The sequence below is a fragment of the Lithobates pipiens genome, unplaced genomic scaffold (assembly GCF_037356315.1).
Source record: "Lithobates pipiens isolate NorthernLeopardFrog02 unplaced genomic scaffold, aLitPip1_a1.2 Scaffold_27, whole genome shotgun sequence".
Taxonomy (NCBI): domain Eukaryota; kingdom Metazoa; phylum Chordata; class Amphibia; order Anura; family Ranidae; genus Lithobates; species Lithobates pipiens.
In genome coordinates, this window is record NW_027507788.1 from 137,633,906 (window position 1) to 137,653,672 (window position 19,767).

General features: G+C 41.3%; 1 protein-coding gene across 2 annotated transcripts in view; it reads left to right on the forward strand.

Annotated features, from left to right (window-relative positions):
* The first annotated feature begins 7,733 nt into the window (after nucleotides 1–7,733).
* Nucleotides 7,734–19,767, forward strand: part of TTYH1 (tweety family member 1) — a 279,501-nt gene continuing 267,467 nt past the window's right edge. The window contains exon 1 of one of the 2 annotated variants that reach the window (XM_077457547.1): nucleotides 7,734–8,073. In XM_077457547.1, coding sequence (XP_077313673.1) covers nucleotides 7,948–8,073 — 126 coding nt within the window. In that variant the 5' untranslated portion in view covers nucleotides 7,734–7,947. The remainder of the gene's footprint in view (nucleotides 8,074–19,767) is intronic. The other variant, XM_077457548.1, reaches the window with a different exon arrangement.

The window sequence follows — 19,767 nt, forward strand, 5'->3', positions numbered from 1 at the left end:
AGGACCACAAAATAAAAGCCAGATTTCCGTGCAAAATAATTGTACCGCTTTCAGCACCTAATTCCAGACTGAATCATACCGCCAGGGAGGTTAATAAACAGTTTTACACTATATTTCTTTCTTCCTCATGGGTTGTAAATTGGAGTGATTTACACTGTCAGCCATGACACCATCCTCTTCAGCCTAAAGCAGAGGAAATTGTTCTAATCGTTGGTTTACCATCCACTGCATGTCTAATCGCTTATAATTAGGAGTCTAGTGATCTGGAAAGCAAGCATTTAGTATAATCCATGGTGGAAGTGCACTCAGGTGAAGTTTTATACAGCATCCCATTCACTCATTTGGACACCCAGCAAGAGACTTTTTGCTTATTATCACTATTGCAATTTTTTTGGGGCATCACATGAACTGTTTTCATATTGATTTTTTTATTTGTTTCACTTCTTGGTCATTTAGAGCAGCAACTTATGATTTATAGATCATTTACTATTACTTTAAATGGATATATCTTTAAATCCATCAATAAATCGAAAGGTAAAAATTTGATTTGTTAGCTTTTTGAAGGACTTATTTTTCTTTTGTGGAGTGGCTATTGTATCTTCCTAGGACAATGCTTATCAGACCATTTAACATAAGGCTGGACCAGAAAGAAATTAAAGCCACCATCAAGGCTCACTATTATTATCTGTTCCCAAATTCTCTTGAACAACTTTGTAATTGTCCTTTGTGACTGTACTCTGGCTGTTACCACCGGGAGGGGGCGGGGGTGTTGTACTTGACATCAAATTAGACTTGCAAAAGTCCTTTAAGGAGTCTTAAATCACCCATTTAAGTAAGGAAGCTAAGTATTTATTAGTTATACTTTAAGCCGTTAGGAAAAACAGTTTAGCTTGCTTTTATGCCTGTGACACATCAATATTACTATAAAAATTTTTTGAAATGTAGTTAGTTATACAATATATGTATAATGCATGTTCTAGTCCTTTTTGGTGAAAGATCTATTCTGTTCACAGTAGATTTCTGTACTGGTTACAGATAACTTGAAACATATAACTTATACTAGAAACAGGGTTTAGTTTTAAGCAAATTAAATTAGCAGTCCTGTTTTGAAGTATGTCCACAATACTAAAACCCCAGAATGAATGGAGAGCTTAGGAATCCAATGCAGGCAGTCTCTATGGATGTTAGATATTTTCCAGCAGCCACCAAAATTGATCCCAATAGGGATATATATACTAATAAACACAAGAGTAGAAAGGGGGCATTTCTATGAGTATCAGCCAGTCCACCAAGTGAATTGCGAAACAAATGGTGCACCTTCTGGAGTAGCCTTTTTGAATCATGAAAAGAAAATTAAGTAAAATTTAATGAAAGTAACCCAACTTACAGGCAGAACCACTATATAGACAACTCCCCACTTTCCCACATTTGGAGGGACTGCCCCTCTTTTGAGACCAAATCCCTCTGTCTCTTGTGCAGCCTCAGTCGTCCCTCTTTTTTTGTATTATGTGTAAACCGCTATACAAATTGTACTATTTTACAACCAAAAGTGTTATGCTGCTCTAAACTTTTTATCCAACCTCTATATTACTGCATTTTGTAATTTTGAAAAGCTAACTTAAAGGAAAAATAGAGGTAAAAAAAGCCCTTTGTGTGGTTTTGCCAAAACATTTCTGCATATTAGCTCTTTGTGGCCCATAATGGTGGGGGGCCATGGCAGGGATGTGTCCTTTGCCTACATACTGTGTGCTAAACGGGATCATTCCAGAAAGTTAGGAGGTAAGCAATATATACTTGAAACCCAAAACACAGTTGTGGGCGAGGACTCCTCATCGTGCACGTGGGGGTACCTTTCACAAAGAATGTGCTCATCAATGCGTGTGTCAGGGCTGGGCTCAGCCCTTCATTCTCTGAGCTGGCCGCTCAGCTGTCAGCTAATTGCCAGCTCCTATCTCTCCACAGTGACTCACCTGTTGATGATATCCTGCTCGTCAGTCCTACCTATTTGTCCTACCTGACTTTTTGGCTTGTCTGACTATCCGTTCTGGTTTCTGAACTCTGGCTATGTTTTGACTATGTTTACTCTGTCTACCTTTTATTATTATTAGTAAACAAGTGATATTTAACTGTACTTCTGTCTCAGTCTGATTCATGGTTTCTGACAGTAGGCGAAGGCCATGAATTCAGAAGATGTAGTCAATCCACTTATTAATAATACTTTTTCCAGACTGGATGAGCAGTATCACCGCATGGATCAGTTTGCCATGGTGTTACAAATGCTCCTGAGTCACACGGCTCACCTGGAATCTCGCACTGTGGCTGCTCCAGTGCAACCTGTGTTGCAGGCCCTCCCTGCTGCTGCTCTAGTCTCTGTGCAGGCCCCCACCTTGAGTATTACCTCCATAAGAGGTATTTCTGGTTCCACTCCGCTTCCCCAGCAATTTGGGGGGCGATCCAGTCCAATGAGAGTTTCTTAACCAGGTTTAGATATACTTTGAGATGCTGTCATCTCGCAACCTCCAACTTCGTGTTTCCTCTCTGTAGTTCGCACCTCAGTTTATTGGGCCTTTCTGTATTCTTCGCAGGATTAACCCAGTTGCTTACGCATTAGACCTTCCTTCTAATATGCATATCTCAAATATATTTCATGTCTCCTTATTAAAACCTTTGGTCTGCAACCGCTTTACCACCTCAGTGCATCGTCCTCACACTGTACAGGTTGAGAACTATGAGGAGTATGAAGTACCGTCCATTGTTGACTCCCGTAGGTTTCGTGGGCACATACAGTACCTGGTGCATTGGAAAGGGTATGGTCCAGGGGAACGCTCTTGGGTCTCATCCTCGGACGCACATATCCCTGTCCCCCTTTGTGATTTCCATAGACGTTTTCCCCTCAAGCCTGGTGGTCCTCCGAGGGGGAGGGGTCATTAAGAAGGGGGTACTGTCAGGGCTGGGCTCAGCCCTTCCTTCTCTGAGCTGGCCGCTCAGCTGTCGGCTAATTGCTAGCTCCTATCTCTCCACAGTGACTTACCTATTGATGATATCCTGCTCGTCAGTCCTGCCAACTTAAGCCGTCCAGCCCAGATGATCTCTGCCTTCGAGATCTCTAGAGATGCTCTCTTGTGTTCCTGTTAAAGACTTGCTTGGCTGACATTCCTTCTGGCTCCAGATCCTGCTTGCTGTTCTACTATGCTCATCTCTGGTTCCCTGATGTTTTGGCTTGCCTGACTATCCGTTCCGGTTCCTGAACTCTGGCTATGTTTTGACTACGTTTACCTTTTTTTATTTTTATTAAACAAGTGAAATTTAACTGTACTTGTGTCTCAGTCTGATTCATGGTTTCTGACAGCGTGGGGCTAGATAGAGACAGCGGTCATGTGAATAGTCTAACATTAGGGCAGGTTCTCAACTTAGAGATGAGCCGTAACACTGTGGGGTTGATTTACTAAAACTTGAGAGTGCAAAATCTGGTGCAGCTGTGCATGGTGGCCAATCAGCTTCTAACTTCAGCTTGTTTAACTAAGATTGGCAAAAACCTGAAAGCTGATTTGTTTCTATGCAGAGCTGCACCCAGGGCTGGTGCAAGGATTTTTGACACCCCAGGAAACCTAATTTTGCCATCCCCCATTGGCTCCCCCCTGACTTCACCCCCTTTGTCCTGCCCATGTATACGGTGGAGGTGGCAGGGGTGGAGATTTCTGCGGTGCCTCTCTGCCTATTTCTTCAGCCGTGGTCCGCAGGCCTGCACCTGCACCTCTGGACCCGGCCTAAAGACAAATAGTGGTGTCCCCTATTTGCTTCCTCATGCCAGCCATGGTCCACAGGTATATAGACAGGCAAGGGTAGTATATACACAGGCTATGACAGTATACACACAGGCTAGGGCAGTATACACACAGGCTAGGGCAGTATATACACAGGCTAGGGCGGTATACACACAGGCTAGGGCAGGATACAGACAGGCTAGGGCAGTAAACACACAGGCTAGGGCATGATATACACAGGTTAGGGAATTATATACACAGGCTAGGGCAGTATACACACAGGCTAGGGCAGTATACACACAGGCTAGGGCAATATACACACAGGCTAGGGTAGTATACACACAGGCCAGGGCAGTATACACACAGACTAGGGCAGTATACAGACAGGCTAGGGCAGTATACAGATAGGCTAGAGCAGTATACAGATAGGCTAAGGCAGTAAACACAGGCTAGGGCAGTATATACACAGGCTAGGGCAATATACACATAGGCTATGGCAGTATACACACAGGCTAGGGCAGTATATACACAGGCTAGTGCAGTATACAGATAGGCTAGGTGTGCCGTCCCAACGGGGCATATAATTTATATAGATTGTTCCTAACCATTTTCTATGGACGTTTATATTTAGTTCACATGCTGCCATCTAGTGACCTTTTGTCATAATGCACTTGTTTTCTCATTTTCCCTTTCCTTATGTTATGACACACTTTCTTTTGTATGTAATGCTCCACCCTTCTTCCTGAGTTTGTACTTCCTGTGTCATGGATGCAGCTAACAGCTACATGTAGCAGGGCACATGTATTCTGCATTGTAAGCTACAGACAATATCATCTTTTGACCGCATAAATACTACAACCTATTCCTCTGTTTGTATCCTGTCGTCTGCTGTAACCTGATGTTCAGAATAAAAGCATCTTGTGGATGGAATCGGTATTTGGTGAGTTCAAACTATCTGATGAGGATTGTCCTCAGTAATTATATTTTATACAGGCCAGGCATAGAGGTCTCACAAGGGATAGTCGCTTCACAACAATCGGAGTCAGAATACAAGGGCAGTAAACACACAGGCTAGGGCAGTATACACACAGGCTAGGGCAGGATATACACAGGCTAGGGCAGTATATACACAGGCTAGTACAGTATACAGACAGGCTAGGGCAGTATACACAAAGGCTAGGACAGTATACACACAGGCTAGGGAAGTATATACACAGGCTAGTACAGTATATAGACAGGCTAGGGCAGTATACATACAGGCTAGGGCAGTATACACACAGGTTAGGACAGTATACAGAGAGGCTAGGGCAGTATACATACATGCTAGGGCATTATACACACAGGCTAGGGAAATATACAGACAGGCTAGGTCAGTATACACACAGGCTAGGGCAGGATATGCACAGGCTAGGGCAGTATATACACACAGGCTAGGGCATTATACAGACAGGCTAGGGCAGTAAACACAGGCTAGTGCAAGATATACACAGGCTAGGGCAGTATACAGACAGGCTAGGGCAGTATACACACAGGCTAGGGCAATATACACACAGGTTAGGGTAGTATATACACAGGCTAGGGCAGTATATAAACAGACTAGGGCAGTATACAGACATGCTAGGGCAGCAAACACAGGTTAGGACAGTATATACACAGGCTAGGGCAGTATACAGGCATGCTAGGGCAGCATACACACAAGCTAGGGCAGTATATACACAGGCTAGGGCAGTATACACACAGGCTAGGGTAATATGTACAACTCACTTGATCTGCAGGCAGCAGACCAGGTCCTGCAGAGACACCTGTGCCGACATCAGGCTGATGGGGTCTCCTCCAGCCCCTCCCACTTCACAAGCAGCTGAGCTGACATCAAGTTCTTGCTCCAATGTAGGACACAAGGACAGGGGAGATTGCAGATTCATGGTGCTCTGAGGAAGACAGGCAAGGCCAAGAGGGAGAGCAGCCTCCATTGGGGGGCAGGAAGGTAGAGCTGGCTGTAGAGGTCGGTACATCAGAGACTGGTGGCGGTGACGACGTGACCGCATGGTACACAGACAGGTCGCTGGCACTGTGATGATGATCACAGGCGTGCAGTGGCACAGGGAATGTTTCCTTTCCTTCCTCCATTCAGGACACAGACACACTCCTCCACCTCTGACACTGTACAGAGGAACTCGGGAGCTGCTGCCTGTTAAGTTAGTTGCTGGCTGCAGAGAGAGGGAATAAAATCACCAGCAGCCGGGCACCCTGGGCGGCAGTGCACCCTAGTTTGTCTAGTGGTAGCGCAGGCCCTGGCTGCACCAGATTTTGCACTCTCCAGTTTTAGTAAATCAATCCCAGAGTGCAGTAGTTAAATGTAGAATCCCTCTGAAAGTGCCTTCCCATGTCACTACGCACTGCGTTGCATGTATATTGCATTAGGATGGATGCTGCTGCTGGGCCTGTGTCCTTTCCACCTGCCTAACATATAGAGTACCTGTGTTACCTCACTCCCAGTAACAGAATGTAGTTCTGCTGTGCAGTGTGCACATAGAGTGGACCTCTTATGTGCACTTGTTAACTCCTTCCTTCCCTTACTCATGTCATGGATCTCTGTAACAGGGATTTGGTTCCGGTTGCTTCTGGAAAACGACCGCTGGGGAGGGAGACAGATCACTGACCCCCCTCACTACTAGAGGACCTGTAACTTATACCAGGTACCACGCTTAACAACTGGTTCATTTGTAGCTTTCTTCTAGACCTTGGTTACCCTAAGTAACTACACTGTTTCATTTCCAAGTAGACCTTCTGTAGCAGCTGAAATTCATACCTCACATGTTCTTTACAGACCCTGGTTCTTTTGATACGCCAGAACCAACATGCAACCCTTGGAATAACTTCAGACCAGGCTCACAACAGTTGATGCATTTAGAAGACTTAGAAGTCTTTAACATTACAGTTCAATTTGTCCATTTCCTGACCTTAACTATAACTGAATGGCTGTCCAGGCATATTAAGTGTAATAGTAGGAATTATATTTTTATGTGATTTGCTACAGCACTGGGATTTTGGGTGCCCCTTTTACCACTTTATGAATATAGAAGTATTTTTTGGCAGTGCTACACTATTTTATATATTATATCATGGCAGCCCAGGCATACCTCTGCAATGTGGTAGTCCATCTTGGCATTTCCCATGCTTGGATATTCTCCAGACTCCTGGTGCCTCTGACAGAATGCAAGGCACACCAGTCCTCCTTCACAGCATGTAGAGTACAGAGCAGGCAAGAACCAGACCGAGGAACCCTTGGACCCCAGTCTTCCCCTTTTTTATGTCACAGGTGGGCAGGCTGGCACCAAAAAGCTCCATAACTGAAGTACACATTCTTCTTTCCTCCCTTATGCCTAGGCCAGCACTAACTAGCTAATACAACTGTAAGCAACCTGTGTACACATTGCTACAATGCCACCCTGCTATTTTGAATATGACTGGCAGCTGCACACAACACAGACACTTTGAAATGGGTATTTTTCTGGGGCATTATTCTGTTATTTAGAAACTTTGTGAAAGTCTGCAGTGACCAAAAAATATTTATTTCATTAAGATTTATGTCTAAATGAACGGCTACTCCTTTTTGTCCAGTTTATACGCCTGAAATTTCTTTGTCTTGCCATTTATGGCGCACCCTATGCAGTCTGACTTTTACTGCATCTCAGCATTGCCAGGTTTCATTCAGCACTCCAGCTCCAGCATCAGGTTCATACTGAGACTTAGTGAACCAACCCCTGGGAGAGGTCAGATGTCTTGCTAAATAGCTTTTGCAACTTAATAGAAAGGACCACAGGGCCTAACTAATTAATAGAGGATGTGCTAATAAACCACTGGGAGGTGCTGCTGCTCCCTTCCTCGCTCCTGAATCCCAATGTATTCTGTCTGAATGGATAGGGATAGACCTACATGTTTGCCTCCTCCCCCTGTTTCATCTCTCTCTGCTTTTGCTATAAGCAATTACACTCCAGATGCATCATTTCCCACCATGTCTACTGGCTGGAGTCACTGCTAACAAGATGAACACAGAAAACTGAGCGCTGCGATATCTGCATTCTCACAGCCTCGACCCAGGAGTTTTTTTCTTTCCAGTTTTCCTTTTCAATTTTTTATTTTTTTCCCCGTGGTTTAATTTATTTGTGATCGTGAAGGAGCCATGAGCTTAAGTCATGGATACCGGGCATCTTGGTGGACGTATGTTCTGCACCAGGTGCCACACACAAATTTCCAATTCGAGGTGGTGGACAGCAACTTTGCACCCCAAGACTGGAACTATCAGCAGGTAAGAGAATTATGAAGGTGGTGATTAAAAATTCAAATAATGCAGCAGGTGCATGCAAAGTAATTACTTAGGTTAGCATAAGGTCATCAGTGCTGCCTTAATAACGCTCTAAGCTCATTTTAAGGGCACTTTTCTGCTGGAGGGGGATTCTGAATCAAGAAAACAAAACATCTGGGTGGTCACAAAGCAGTGCATGTTAAATAGGTAGAAGATATAAAACACTTTCAGGGACAAAACGTCAAAACCCAGATATCATTTCCAGGGACATTTGATGCTGAGTTCATTTATTGAATATGATTAAAAGTAGTGTTTTTGGGTACAGTCCTGAAAAGAATAGATGTCTTCTAGGACAAGCATTTTCTGAGACACAATCTGGTAATTGTTCCATGTAAATCAGAGACCTAAGCAATTAATGACTGTATTTTAAAATCCTTATTTGCTACCAGTCACATTCTGTGCTTACCGAATTTACAGTATAATATGAGTTTTAAATTTAAAGCAGTATTAAACCCAAAAACAAAAATGTAATATATTACAGATTGTCGATTCTGGGATTTGATGGCTCCATTCGTTTTATTTTTTTAGGCTTTTTTCCTTTATTTTCACCTGTTGATCTGGCCAGTAAGTCAGTTATTTTTCCACTTCCCTTAACGGACCAAACTGTCCGGCAAAAGTGGCAGTTAGAGGATTGGGACAAACCATTTGACACTGATAGGGGTGCTGACAATGGTCAGCTTTTATAATTTTTGTAAGATATTTATCCCAAAAGGAAAAAAACACGTTGCTTTAACTGCTTAAAAAGTGTTAGCTGGAGTCAGGCTTGACAGTTAAGTCCATAACATTTTTCTAGTGCACTAACACTACACTCAGATTGACAATGCTGCTGTCCAAAGGTGTCTCTGTTGCTCCTCTATAGAGTTGAGCCACCCTGCAGCATAAAGGAGTTGATTTACTAAAGGCAAATAGACTGTGCACTTTGCAAAGTTGCAGTTGCCCCACAGCTTAGTAAATGAGCACAAGCTCTGCTGACTTTCATCATCCAATTATGTGCAAGCAAAAATTTTGTTTTTTTTATTTTCCTTGCATGTGATTGGGTATTTTTTGCAAAGTGAAGCTTTACCTCAGTTACTAAGCTCTGCACCATTTTTTTACGTTTTGTAAATCAAGCCCAAAGCCTACTGACAGCCAACACTTTTAAGGTTTGGTAAACTGCAATATATTACATTTTTGTTTTTGAATTTAACACCACCATTAAATGAAGGGCGAATATTCATTTTCTGTATTTAAAAAGAGGACATTTTTAGGGGTCTTGCTAGGATAGTGAAAGACCTGGGGCAATCATTGGGCACCCTGAAGAGAGAAAAGCTGAAATGGTACAAGTCTGGGGTAGTTGTCCTGAACCTTGCTTCTCAACCTTTCTTCTTAAATTCCTGACTGCTGCCCTGCATGACTGTTCCAGGAATATCACTCAATAGGTAGTGAAATAAGATTAAAAAATAAACCCCCCTGGAGCTTGCACCTTTAAAAATCAAGTCAGCAATGGCAACAATGGCTGCTATACTCATGGGTTCAATTTAAAGAGTATCTAAACCCAAGAATGAAAACTGAAAACAATGTAGCTTACTAATTCCTAGATGTGATGGCTGCAGTCATTTTTTTAGGCCCTTTCCCTTTTATTTTCACCCGGTGATCCTGCCAGTAACACACTTCCTGTCTGAAAGTGACAGTGCTCACTCATTGTACTGTATCTATGGAGGAACAGCGTTGTCAACCTAGGCACCTTTCCCAATTTAAATCTATTAAGTGCCACTCAGTGTCATCCATACTGTATATTTAGAGAAGTAAACAAGAAAGGATCTCGGACTGTACAGGCCACACAATTTGTAAAAAAAAATCATACAATTTATTGGTAACAACAACTAAAATCATTTTATCCAATGTACATATTGATTGTTAAAAACATTACTAGTGTTGACAGATCATTGTGTATATTAATACACCAAAAAAGAATGCCGGTAACATAAATCCTCATATACGACGCGTTTCATCAGACTTTGCTTCATCAGGGCCTATGAAGACCTTGCAGGCCTCATCTATGAAAAGACAATAACATATTATACAATATTCATACATATTAATATTCAGTACATTCTTGCGTTCACTATGTGGAACCCACGCCAAGCACAAGGAAACAACAGCCTCATCATTCCCTGGGTGAACACTGGAGCATCAAGAAACCCCACCAAATTACACTCCAAATTAGATCACCAACTAGGATATTGGTATACAGTCATCCTTCAGTCAAGATCTAGTCTAGTCTATTCAATATATCAAATCTAGCAAAACGCGTGGGCATATGAGGACTTATGTTAAGGCTATTCCTTTCTGGTGTATGAATGTACACAATGATCTAGTATTGTTTTTAACAATCAATATGTACATTGGATACAATTCTTTGAATTTTTGATACCAAAAAATTTTTACGATTTTATTACAAATTGTTTACTCCCTGTGTGGCCTGTACAGTATGAGATCCTTTTTTGTTTTTTTTTCTCTTTCTCAATTTAGCCTAAAAAACACTTTTCATCATTGTAGCATAGAGGGAGGTGTTCTGTAGTTTACAGAAGAGAACTCATGAGAGCTGATAGCATTGTTTGAGATTTCAGTTCAGCTCATAGGAAGTGACAAGAATTTGGGATTTCTGGCAGGATCCACAGATATTTTCTGTACCTGCATAAAATATACTTAGGCAAAAAAAAAAAGAAAGGACAACAAATGCAGCCACCACATATAAGGACTGGTGAGCTGCAATACGTGACATTTATACGTAAACAAGAGAAGAAAGCTGTCTAGAATTCAAGGTCTATGATTGTATCCAAGTGAAAACATTTCGGAACATTTTAATTGCACAACTGTGAATGTATTGTGTAAGTTTTTATAGAAGCATCTTTTCATTTATTCAGTAGTATCTCAGGAAATTCTAAGTGATCATGCATGGACTAACAATTATGCAACCACAGAAAGAAGACTGTGCTGTATACTATTCTCTGTATGTTTTGCTCTCAATATTTTAAGTAAATCACCTCTAGACATAAACATGACATCATCAAAGTATGCTATAATATTATGTCATGAATGTAGACGCACAACAGATTAAATGGCATATATCTAAGCATTTATTTCAAGATTTAATACCTACTAAAATGTTAAACATTGCATTGATTCCAGAGATACATTGTCATACATTAAATAAAAACAATGCAAAGAGGCTCTGCAAAGTGTTGTAATTTATAGCGAAATTAAGTTAGATAAGTGAAAGATTAAAGTGGTTGTAAACCCTTACATATACCCAGTGAAGAGAGTAGCCTCAGGTGATGCCCAGAGATTAAACAAATCCTCTTACATTGGTTGTATTTGTTTACCTGCAGTCTTCTCTTCTCTACATCTGTTCAAAGTGCTGAATTTATAAAGCTTGTCTAAGCTATCAGAAAAAAAGGGGGCAGAGAGCTGAAATTACCCTCTGCAAAGCTCAGTGAGAAGAGCTCTGAGTGCTGATTGGAGAGAAAAGACACACCCCCCCCCCCTTCACACAGTTCACAGTAACAGAGCTGAGGCTGAGATCCCTCCCCTGTCACCTTTTTTCTTTTGGTGTCAGGAAAACTTTTTAGAAGTGAATCATGCTGATAGCCGAGGAATGAAGCAGCAAACAGAAATTACACTTATGCCACGTACACACGAGCAACAGAAAAAGTCACACGAAAGCTTTTCATCGTATATTCCGATCGTGTGTATGCCTCATCTGACTTTTTTTCATGACGGACCTAGAAATAGAACATCTTCTAAATATTTGCGAGGGAACCATTTCCTACTGGGAAAACGGCTTGTCTGTATGCTGTTCCGACGGACCAAAAACAACGCATGCTCTGAAGCAAGTATGAGACGGAAGCTATTGCCTACTGGCTATTGAACTTCCTTTTTCTAGTCCTGTTGCACGTGTTGTACATCACCGTATTCTTGACGATCGGACTTTGGTGTGATCGTGTGTACGTACGACAGTTTCAGCGGAATTCCTGCATAACTCCGTCGGAAAAACCTTCAGAGTTTCTTCCGACGGGAAAACCGGACATGTGTATAGGGCATTAGGGGTTGATTTTCTGAAGGCAAATAGATTGTGCCCTTTGCAAAGGGCAGTTGCTCCAGAGCTTAGTCCATGAGCAGAAGCTCTGCTGACTTCCATCATCCAATCATGTGCAAGAAAAAATGCTGTTTTTGTGTTTTCCTTGCATGTGATTGGGTATTCTGTAAAGTGAAGTTTTACCTCTTTTGCTAAGCTCTGGAGCAACTGACATTTTCACAGTGCACAGTCTATTTGCCTTTAGTAAATCACCCCCTTTGTGCTCTTAATTGAGAAAAGTACACACTATAGAAGGAAATACTTTGTCCATATTCCATGTCTGAGGTTTACAACCACCTTAACCTCTTCAGCTCTGGAAGGTTTTACCCCCTTCATGACCAGGCCATTTTTTGCAATACGGCACCACGTTACTTTAACTGACAATTGCACAGTCGTTCGACACTGTACCCAAATAAAATTGATATCCTTTTTTCCCACAAATAGAGCTTTTTTTTGGAGGTATTTGATCACCTCTGTGGTTTTTATTTTTTGCGCTATAAAGAAAAAAAGAAAGTTTTTGGGGAAAAAAACAATATTTTTCACTTTGTTCTATAAAACATTGAGGAAGCGATGCCGCTCCAAGCGTGTTGATGTCTCTAATAGCCGCCCTCCCCACTCACAACTTCAGGAGCAGGCTCTGCAATCTTGCAGGAAATAGAAGAAAACAGCTGAACGGCCACACTCCAAATAACACCTTTTATTCATAGCAAAACAGTGTAGAAGATCCAAAATCTCTTACATCATGGTGATGACAGGCTACCGCGGTAAAAGGTGTTATTCAGAGTGCAGTCCTTCAGCTGTTTTCTCTTTATTTTCTGCCATAAAACATTACCAATAAATAAAAAAATTTAAATCAAGTGACTTCTTCAATTTAGGCCAATATGTATTATGCTACATATTTTTGGTAAAAAAATGTCTGCCTTGGGAACGATCGGCAGGTCCTGACAGACATCGGGTCCACTGGACCAGCTGATTGGCTCCCGCTGTGTCCAATCACAGTGAGTCACCGGCGGCATGCCCCCTCCCCCCCCCCCAGTAGGGCTGCCTTGCTGCAGTAAATGTACTGTAATGCTACTGTTATCTCAGCTTGCAGAACTTGGATTCATTGAATGAGTTTACCAAAAATGTAAATATTGCAGAATATACAGCTTCCTGCTGCATAACAATGCTGAAAAAACAAAATGTATAATGCATCTTAAATAGAAAACTATATTTAGATTTTTACTCCAAAAGCATTTTATTAAAATACATTTGGTAAAAATCTTAAAAATTGATTTAAATAAAATAAAAATTTGATTTGTTTATTTTTTTTTATTTTTTTTAATCATTGATTTATATCTACCCTGCATTAAACATTGCTTCTTGTCAATGAAGAAGCATACAAGTAATCTTCACAAGAGACAGTGATCTGGTTCTGAATGAGTTTACAAAAAAAAACAATAGTAAGCATTGTAAAGCAATGAAAATTAGCAATGTTAGACACAACATTTTTTCAGCATGCTGCAAAGTTTTGTGTGATCAGTAAAGAAAATTGAAGATTGGAAGGGAAAATCAGTGGCGGAACTTGATACTTGTGTGCAAATTGAAATGATCTATAGCAAATTTCAGTTTACTTTAAATAACTGATAAATTCTGACTAGCTCAGAAGATTGTTTTAAAAAGAGCAGGATGCATTCCTAAATGCACATTATTATTTATAGGTAACAGGGGCGGACTGACCTTTCGGGCACTCAGGCACTGCCAGGGCCCCATGCCACTAAGGGGCCCCATCAGGGTTGCCAGCCTCAATAAAACCATGGACAGTATGTAAAAATCTGTGTTTTTTTAAAAATCCCAAGGTTATAGCTGCTCCGCCTCTCTAGCACCTTTTCAGTGTGTGTATGTGTATACTGTGTGTGTATATTGGGTGTCTGTGTGTGTATACTGTATGTGTGTGTGTGTGTATACTGTGTGGCCCCATAATCTATTGCCTGGGGGCCCCATAATCTCATATTTCCCAGGGGCCCCATAATCTTCTCCTATTGCCCGGGGGTCCCATAATCTCCTATTGCCTGGGGGCACCATAATCTCCTATTGCCCCATGAGTTGTCAGTCCACCCCTGATAGGTAATAACACCAGAGATCCAAAAAATAATCTTTAGCCTTCATGAGGATCTGGAAGGAATTTTTATTCCTCCAATGGAGCAAATTGGATAATTCCTTATAGATTTTTTTTTTACTTCCACTTGACTGTGGGTATAGAATTCTAAATATATGGAGGTTTTCTATTTGTTTTTTTTTGTTTGTTTGTTTTTTTCAACCTTACTATGTATCTAGGTAGCTGATTGATTCTGATTGGTTTGTTGAGCTTACTGCTTTGTTGAATATAGCAATATATTTTGGCATTAATTGGGAGTCAAATCAGGAAGAAATGGTGACATATGGCAAGTCTGGCTGCATGTAAATGATGTCTAGAACTGTTATATGCTGTGTGGAATAGCAAAAAATCTTCATGTAGAAATAACATTTTTAGTCATAATATAGTGTAAGTCTATCCAAACTTTTTTGGATACAATGGGGAAGTATTAATACGCCTGTACAATTTTTGTGCTTTTTGAGGTTCCAGTGAGATCTCCTCTTACTAATGCCATGCACACACAATCAGAATTTTGGTCGGAAAAAGCTCGGATGGTTTTCCCGATGGAATTCCGATGGCATTTTGCTCAAGCTGTCTTGCATACACACGGTCACACCAAATTCCGTTGTACGCGGTGACGTACAACACGTACGACGGGACTAGAAAAAGGAAGTTCAATAGCCAGTAGCCAATAGCTTCCATCTCGTAGTTGAATCAGAGCATGCGTAATTTTTGCGTCGGAATTGTATACACGCGATTGGAATCTTCGATAGAAAGTTTATCTGTTGGAAAAATTGAGAACATGCTCTAAAATTTTTGCTGGCGGGAATTCAGTCAGCTAAATTCCGATGTGATAGTTTAGCTCAATGCACAGGAAGTTACAAGGATGCTGGATTTTGGACAGGATCAACAAGTATTTTTCTGTTTTGGCAGAAAATGTGCTTCACTTGGAAAAAAATAAAATAATGCAGTCATCACATCTAAGGCCTGGTAGGCTGGAATATAGTACCTTTTTCTACTTGGGTTTAGATATGCTTTACATGTGAAGTTATGTCCTATTTCTATGAATCTGTACTCACTATTCTAAAGCTCTCTGTTGTGTGGTCACAGCTTATTATGCCCTGTACACACGGTCGGACATTCCGACAACAAAATCCATCTGATTTTTTCCGACGGATTTTGTGCCAAACTTGTCTTGCATACACACAGTCAGACAAAGTTGACGGAAAATCTGATCGTTCTTAATGAGGTGGCATACAACACGTACGTTGGGACTATAAACGGGCCAGTAGCCAATAGCTGTGGTCTCTTAATTGATTCTGAGCATGCGTGGCACTTTGTCTGTCGGAATTGTCTACACACGATTGGATTTTAAATGTTTGGATTTTGTTGTCGGAAAATTTTAGATCCTGCTCTCAAATTTGTGTGTCAGAAATTCCGACTGAAAAAGTCAGATGGAGCCCACATGCGATTGGATTTTCCGACAACACGATCCAATCGCACATTTTCCGTCGGAAATTCCGACCATGTGTACAGGTCATTACAGTATTATTAATATTATTATTATAATACAAGAGCTATATAGCCCCAACAGTTTGTGCAGCATTTTACATGAAGGCAGACAGTGCGGTTACAATACAATTCAATAAATGGAGGAATCAGGGGGGCATGCTCGTAAGAGCTTACAATCTAAAAGGGAGGGTCAGGTGATACAAAAGATAACATCTGTGGGGGGGTGATCTGATGGAGAAAATAAACATACAGTTGTTAGGTGGGGGTAGTATAGGTTTCCCTGAAGACCGGGGTTCACAGGGATTGTCTAGAAGCAAACAGAGTAGGAGATAAACAGACAGATTGGGGTAGGGAGTTCAATAGGATGGGAGAGGCTTGGGAAAAGATTTTTATTTATTAACATCTGCATTGTGATAATACAAACAATGTTTATTTTGGACAATCCAGTATAAGCTTACTTGAACAACCCCCTTTCATCTTCTGATTTTTGGCTGTCTGCTGACTATCTCTTTCCACAATTTCCTGGATTCCCTGCATGCTTTGCAGCCTCCTCCTGATGTTTACTTTAAACTTCTAAGGACTACATATCCCATGGTACCTTGCTGCCTGCAAGCAGTGATTCCTCTACTGATGCCATCTCCTGAAACTCCTCCTCTCACAAGGTCATCTAGTGCCCAGGACAAGAATGCCAAGCTGTGTCCCCTCCTTTTCCTTAAGATTAGGGTCAGGGCGATCCCATCCCTTCAATAAACCATTGCACCCAGGGCAGCCACCCCTCCTGCCCACCCCTTGTTGCAGCCCTGTGCCTATACACAGCTCATAATGAATACATGTCACAGAATTCAAGGAAGGAAATGTGTGGGGATCCTCACAAAGTAAGTTTACAAACTTCAAGACCGTTTAGAATAATAGGAGTAGTCTAGAAATAATTGAAATACAATGTAGAAAAGAATTTATGATTTTAACAAAGACAGTTACACATGAATTTAGGAGCATGCAGCATATGGATACATGTCATGGTTACACTGTTGTTGATACTGCTCAATTCCATCAAATATGTTCTATACTACTGGACCATAAATTGCAGATCATGTCTTGTAACAAATTTTCCGAACAAGGCTTTAGGGGGAAACCTTGGTCCTGACAGATAACATCCTAACAGGCTCTATCTGGTAAGCTTGTCAATAATAAGGTACATACAGAGTAAAGTGCAGAGTGCAACCAGTCATCAATCATCCTATTGTTATAATTGCAGCTATGCAAAATCAAATTGTTTGCAAGAGTTTAGTGTACTTCGTACTGTATATTTCAGTTGTTACTTTTCACAATAACCTGTTATGAAACAAATACATATATTTGATACTTAGAGGTAACCCCCAAAAATATGTGTCACTGTCAACTACTATATAATATTTCAAAAGCAACACTTTTATCGAACGTTAACCAACAAACGTATAACTAAAATCACCAGATTATAATTTGGTTAAGCAGATTCCTTGTTGGACATTTCCCCTGAGATATCAGATACAGGTCTGTATAGGCACCTCTTAGCACAACATACTGTTAAATATTTTATACATAAATATTTGCAATTCATTTCAAACATGTACACACTCCAATGAATAACTGAATAACTAAAACCTCATATAATTCATAGTATATGTGTATTAGTCCTCAAGTCATACTTTATAAATAGAAAAAAACATAACAATTCATCTGTGACTTTCAGAGTGTTATGAACCTCGTCAGAAGCATACAATTTACAAAGTGCTGTATAATGCATAGAAAGGGTGCATGCATAAGGATAAATGGGGAAAGATATACCCGAAATAGAAAAAAAAAAACACTAAAGAGAGCGTGAAAACCTCCAAAGCAAAATAAGCGTCAGACAAGCAAAGGTAGGTGGCAGAGGATTCGAAACTCCGAAATCACCATGGTAGAACTCTGCTAGGCCACCCTTCCTGACACACTGGGGTTGATTTACTAAACCTGGAGAGCTTGCAAACCAATCAGCTTCCATTTTATTTTTTGTCAAAGTCTAAAGTGGTTGTAAAGGCAAAGAGTTTTCTATGCATTAAGATAAAAAGCCTTCTGTGTGCAGCATCCCCCCCCCCCCCAGCCCCCCTAATACTTACCTGAGCCCCATCTCTAACCAGCGCTGCCCACATTGCTCATCCATCTGGGACTTTCCCTCTTGATTCGAAGAGACACAGCAGCAGCGCCATTGGCTCCCGCTGCTATCAGGTAAACTTAGTTAGCCATTCAGGAGAGAGAGGGGGAGGGGCCAAACCACAGCTCTGTGTCTGAATGGATACACAGAGCTGCGGTTTGGCCCGTGTGACCCCATAGCAAGCTGCTTTCTGTGGGGCCACTCAATGGGAGGAAGGGACTAAAAGCTCCAGCCAGAGACCCGAGAAGAGCAGGATATGGGCTGCCTTGTGCAAAACAACTGCACATAGCCAGTATGTATAACATGTTTTTTATTTTAATAGAAAAAAAACAAGACTTTACAATCACTTTAACTGAACAAGCTGGAATAAAACGGTGATTGGCTACAATGCACAGCTGCATCAGATTTTGCACTCTCCAGCAAATCAGCCCCACAGTGGGCCTTATTAAGTGCCATTAGTGATAAAGTGCAATTCTGCATGTAATGTGTCAGGAGGCAGCTTGAAAACATAATTTTCCCCTTTCCCGAATCTACTGTGCTGCTCACTATTTTCCTTGCTGGAGAGAAACCTGTACCTGAAGAGCTGCAATGCTATGGTCTTCCTGTTTTTGTTATATTCATTCTAGGGATCTGTGCTTCTTGATCATTACCCCAGCAGTCATTGGGGTCAGCTCTAATACCCAGATAGCAAGCAATTGTGCTGAAAGTTTGAAAAACACTTGCTAAGCTATTTCTAGACTTGCCAGGCTTCACAAGTCTGTTGCACAATTGCAGCAAGTCCTCATTGTATGACTCCAGATCAATTTTCTTTGCAAACATTCTGCATGTCTGCTGCAAGTTCTGGTTCAGTTATGTTGTGCAATAGTCATTCCACCACAGGGGGCACCGTGGCTGAATTTTCATGCTGTAGACTTGCAGAGATCTTGCTGTAGACTCACCACTGCAACTTTGCTCCTGCCAGAGACTTGCCATGCTAATTTGTTACAAAAAGGGTCAACTAGAACTTGTGCTTCAAGTGCTCTGTAAGTGTAAAACTTACCACTGAAAATGTGCAGCAAGTTAACAAAACTTACAATTTAACACGGCCTCAAATTTGTGGCAAGTTATCCTTGCTATTTGGGTATGAGAAAGCAAAACCATGCCTCTACCAAGATAGCCACACAAACACTATGGGGTTGATTTACTAAACCTGGAACATGCAAACGTGCAGCTGTGCATAGAAACCAGTCTACTTCCAGGTTTTTTTGTCAAAGCTTAACAGAACAAGCTGAAGTTGGGTACCATGCACAGTTGCACCAGATTTAGCATTTTCCACTTTCAGTAAATCAATCCCGTTGTGGAACAAGGTATGGTAAGTCGGTTGGCGATAACTGGTACTTTTTCCTCTGCATGCCTTTATTTGATACAGCTTGTACAGCACAAGTCCTTTTCAACATAAAGCAGTATTAAATCCAAAACTAAAAATGTAATATATTGCAGGTTATCAATCATTAGATGTGGTAGCTGCATTTGTATTCTTTTCCTTTCTGTTTTCACCTAGTGATATGGTCAGTAACACACCTCCTGTATTAGAGTGCCTACACTCTGGAAGAAGGAGCAACAGAGACACCTTTGAACAGCAGCATTGTCAGTCTACGGGGAGGGTAGTGTAAAGCTGGCCATACGTGCCTCCGTTTTTCAGGCTAAACCGATTCCCCCATCCACACAATCAAGGTGGATGGG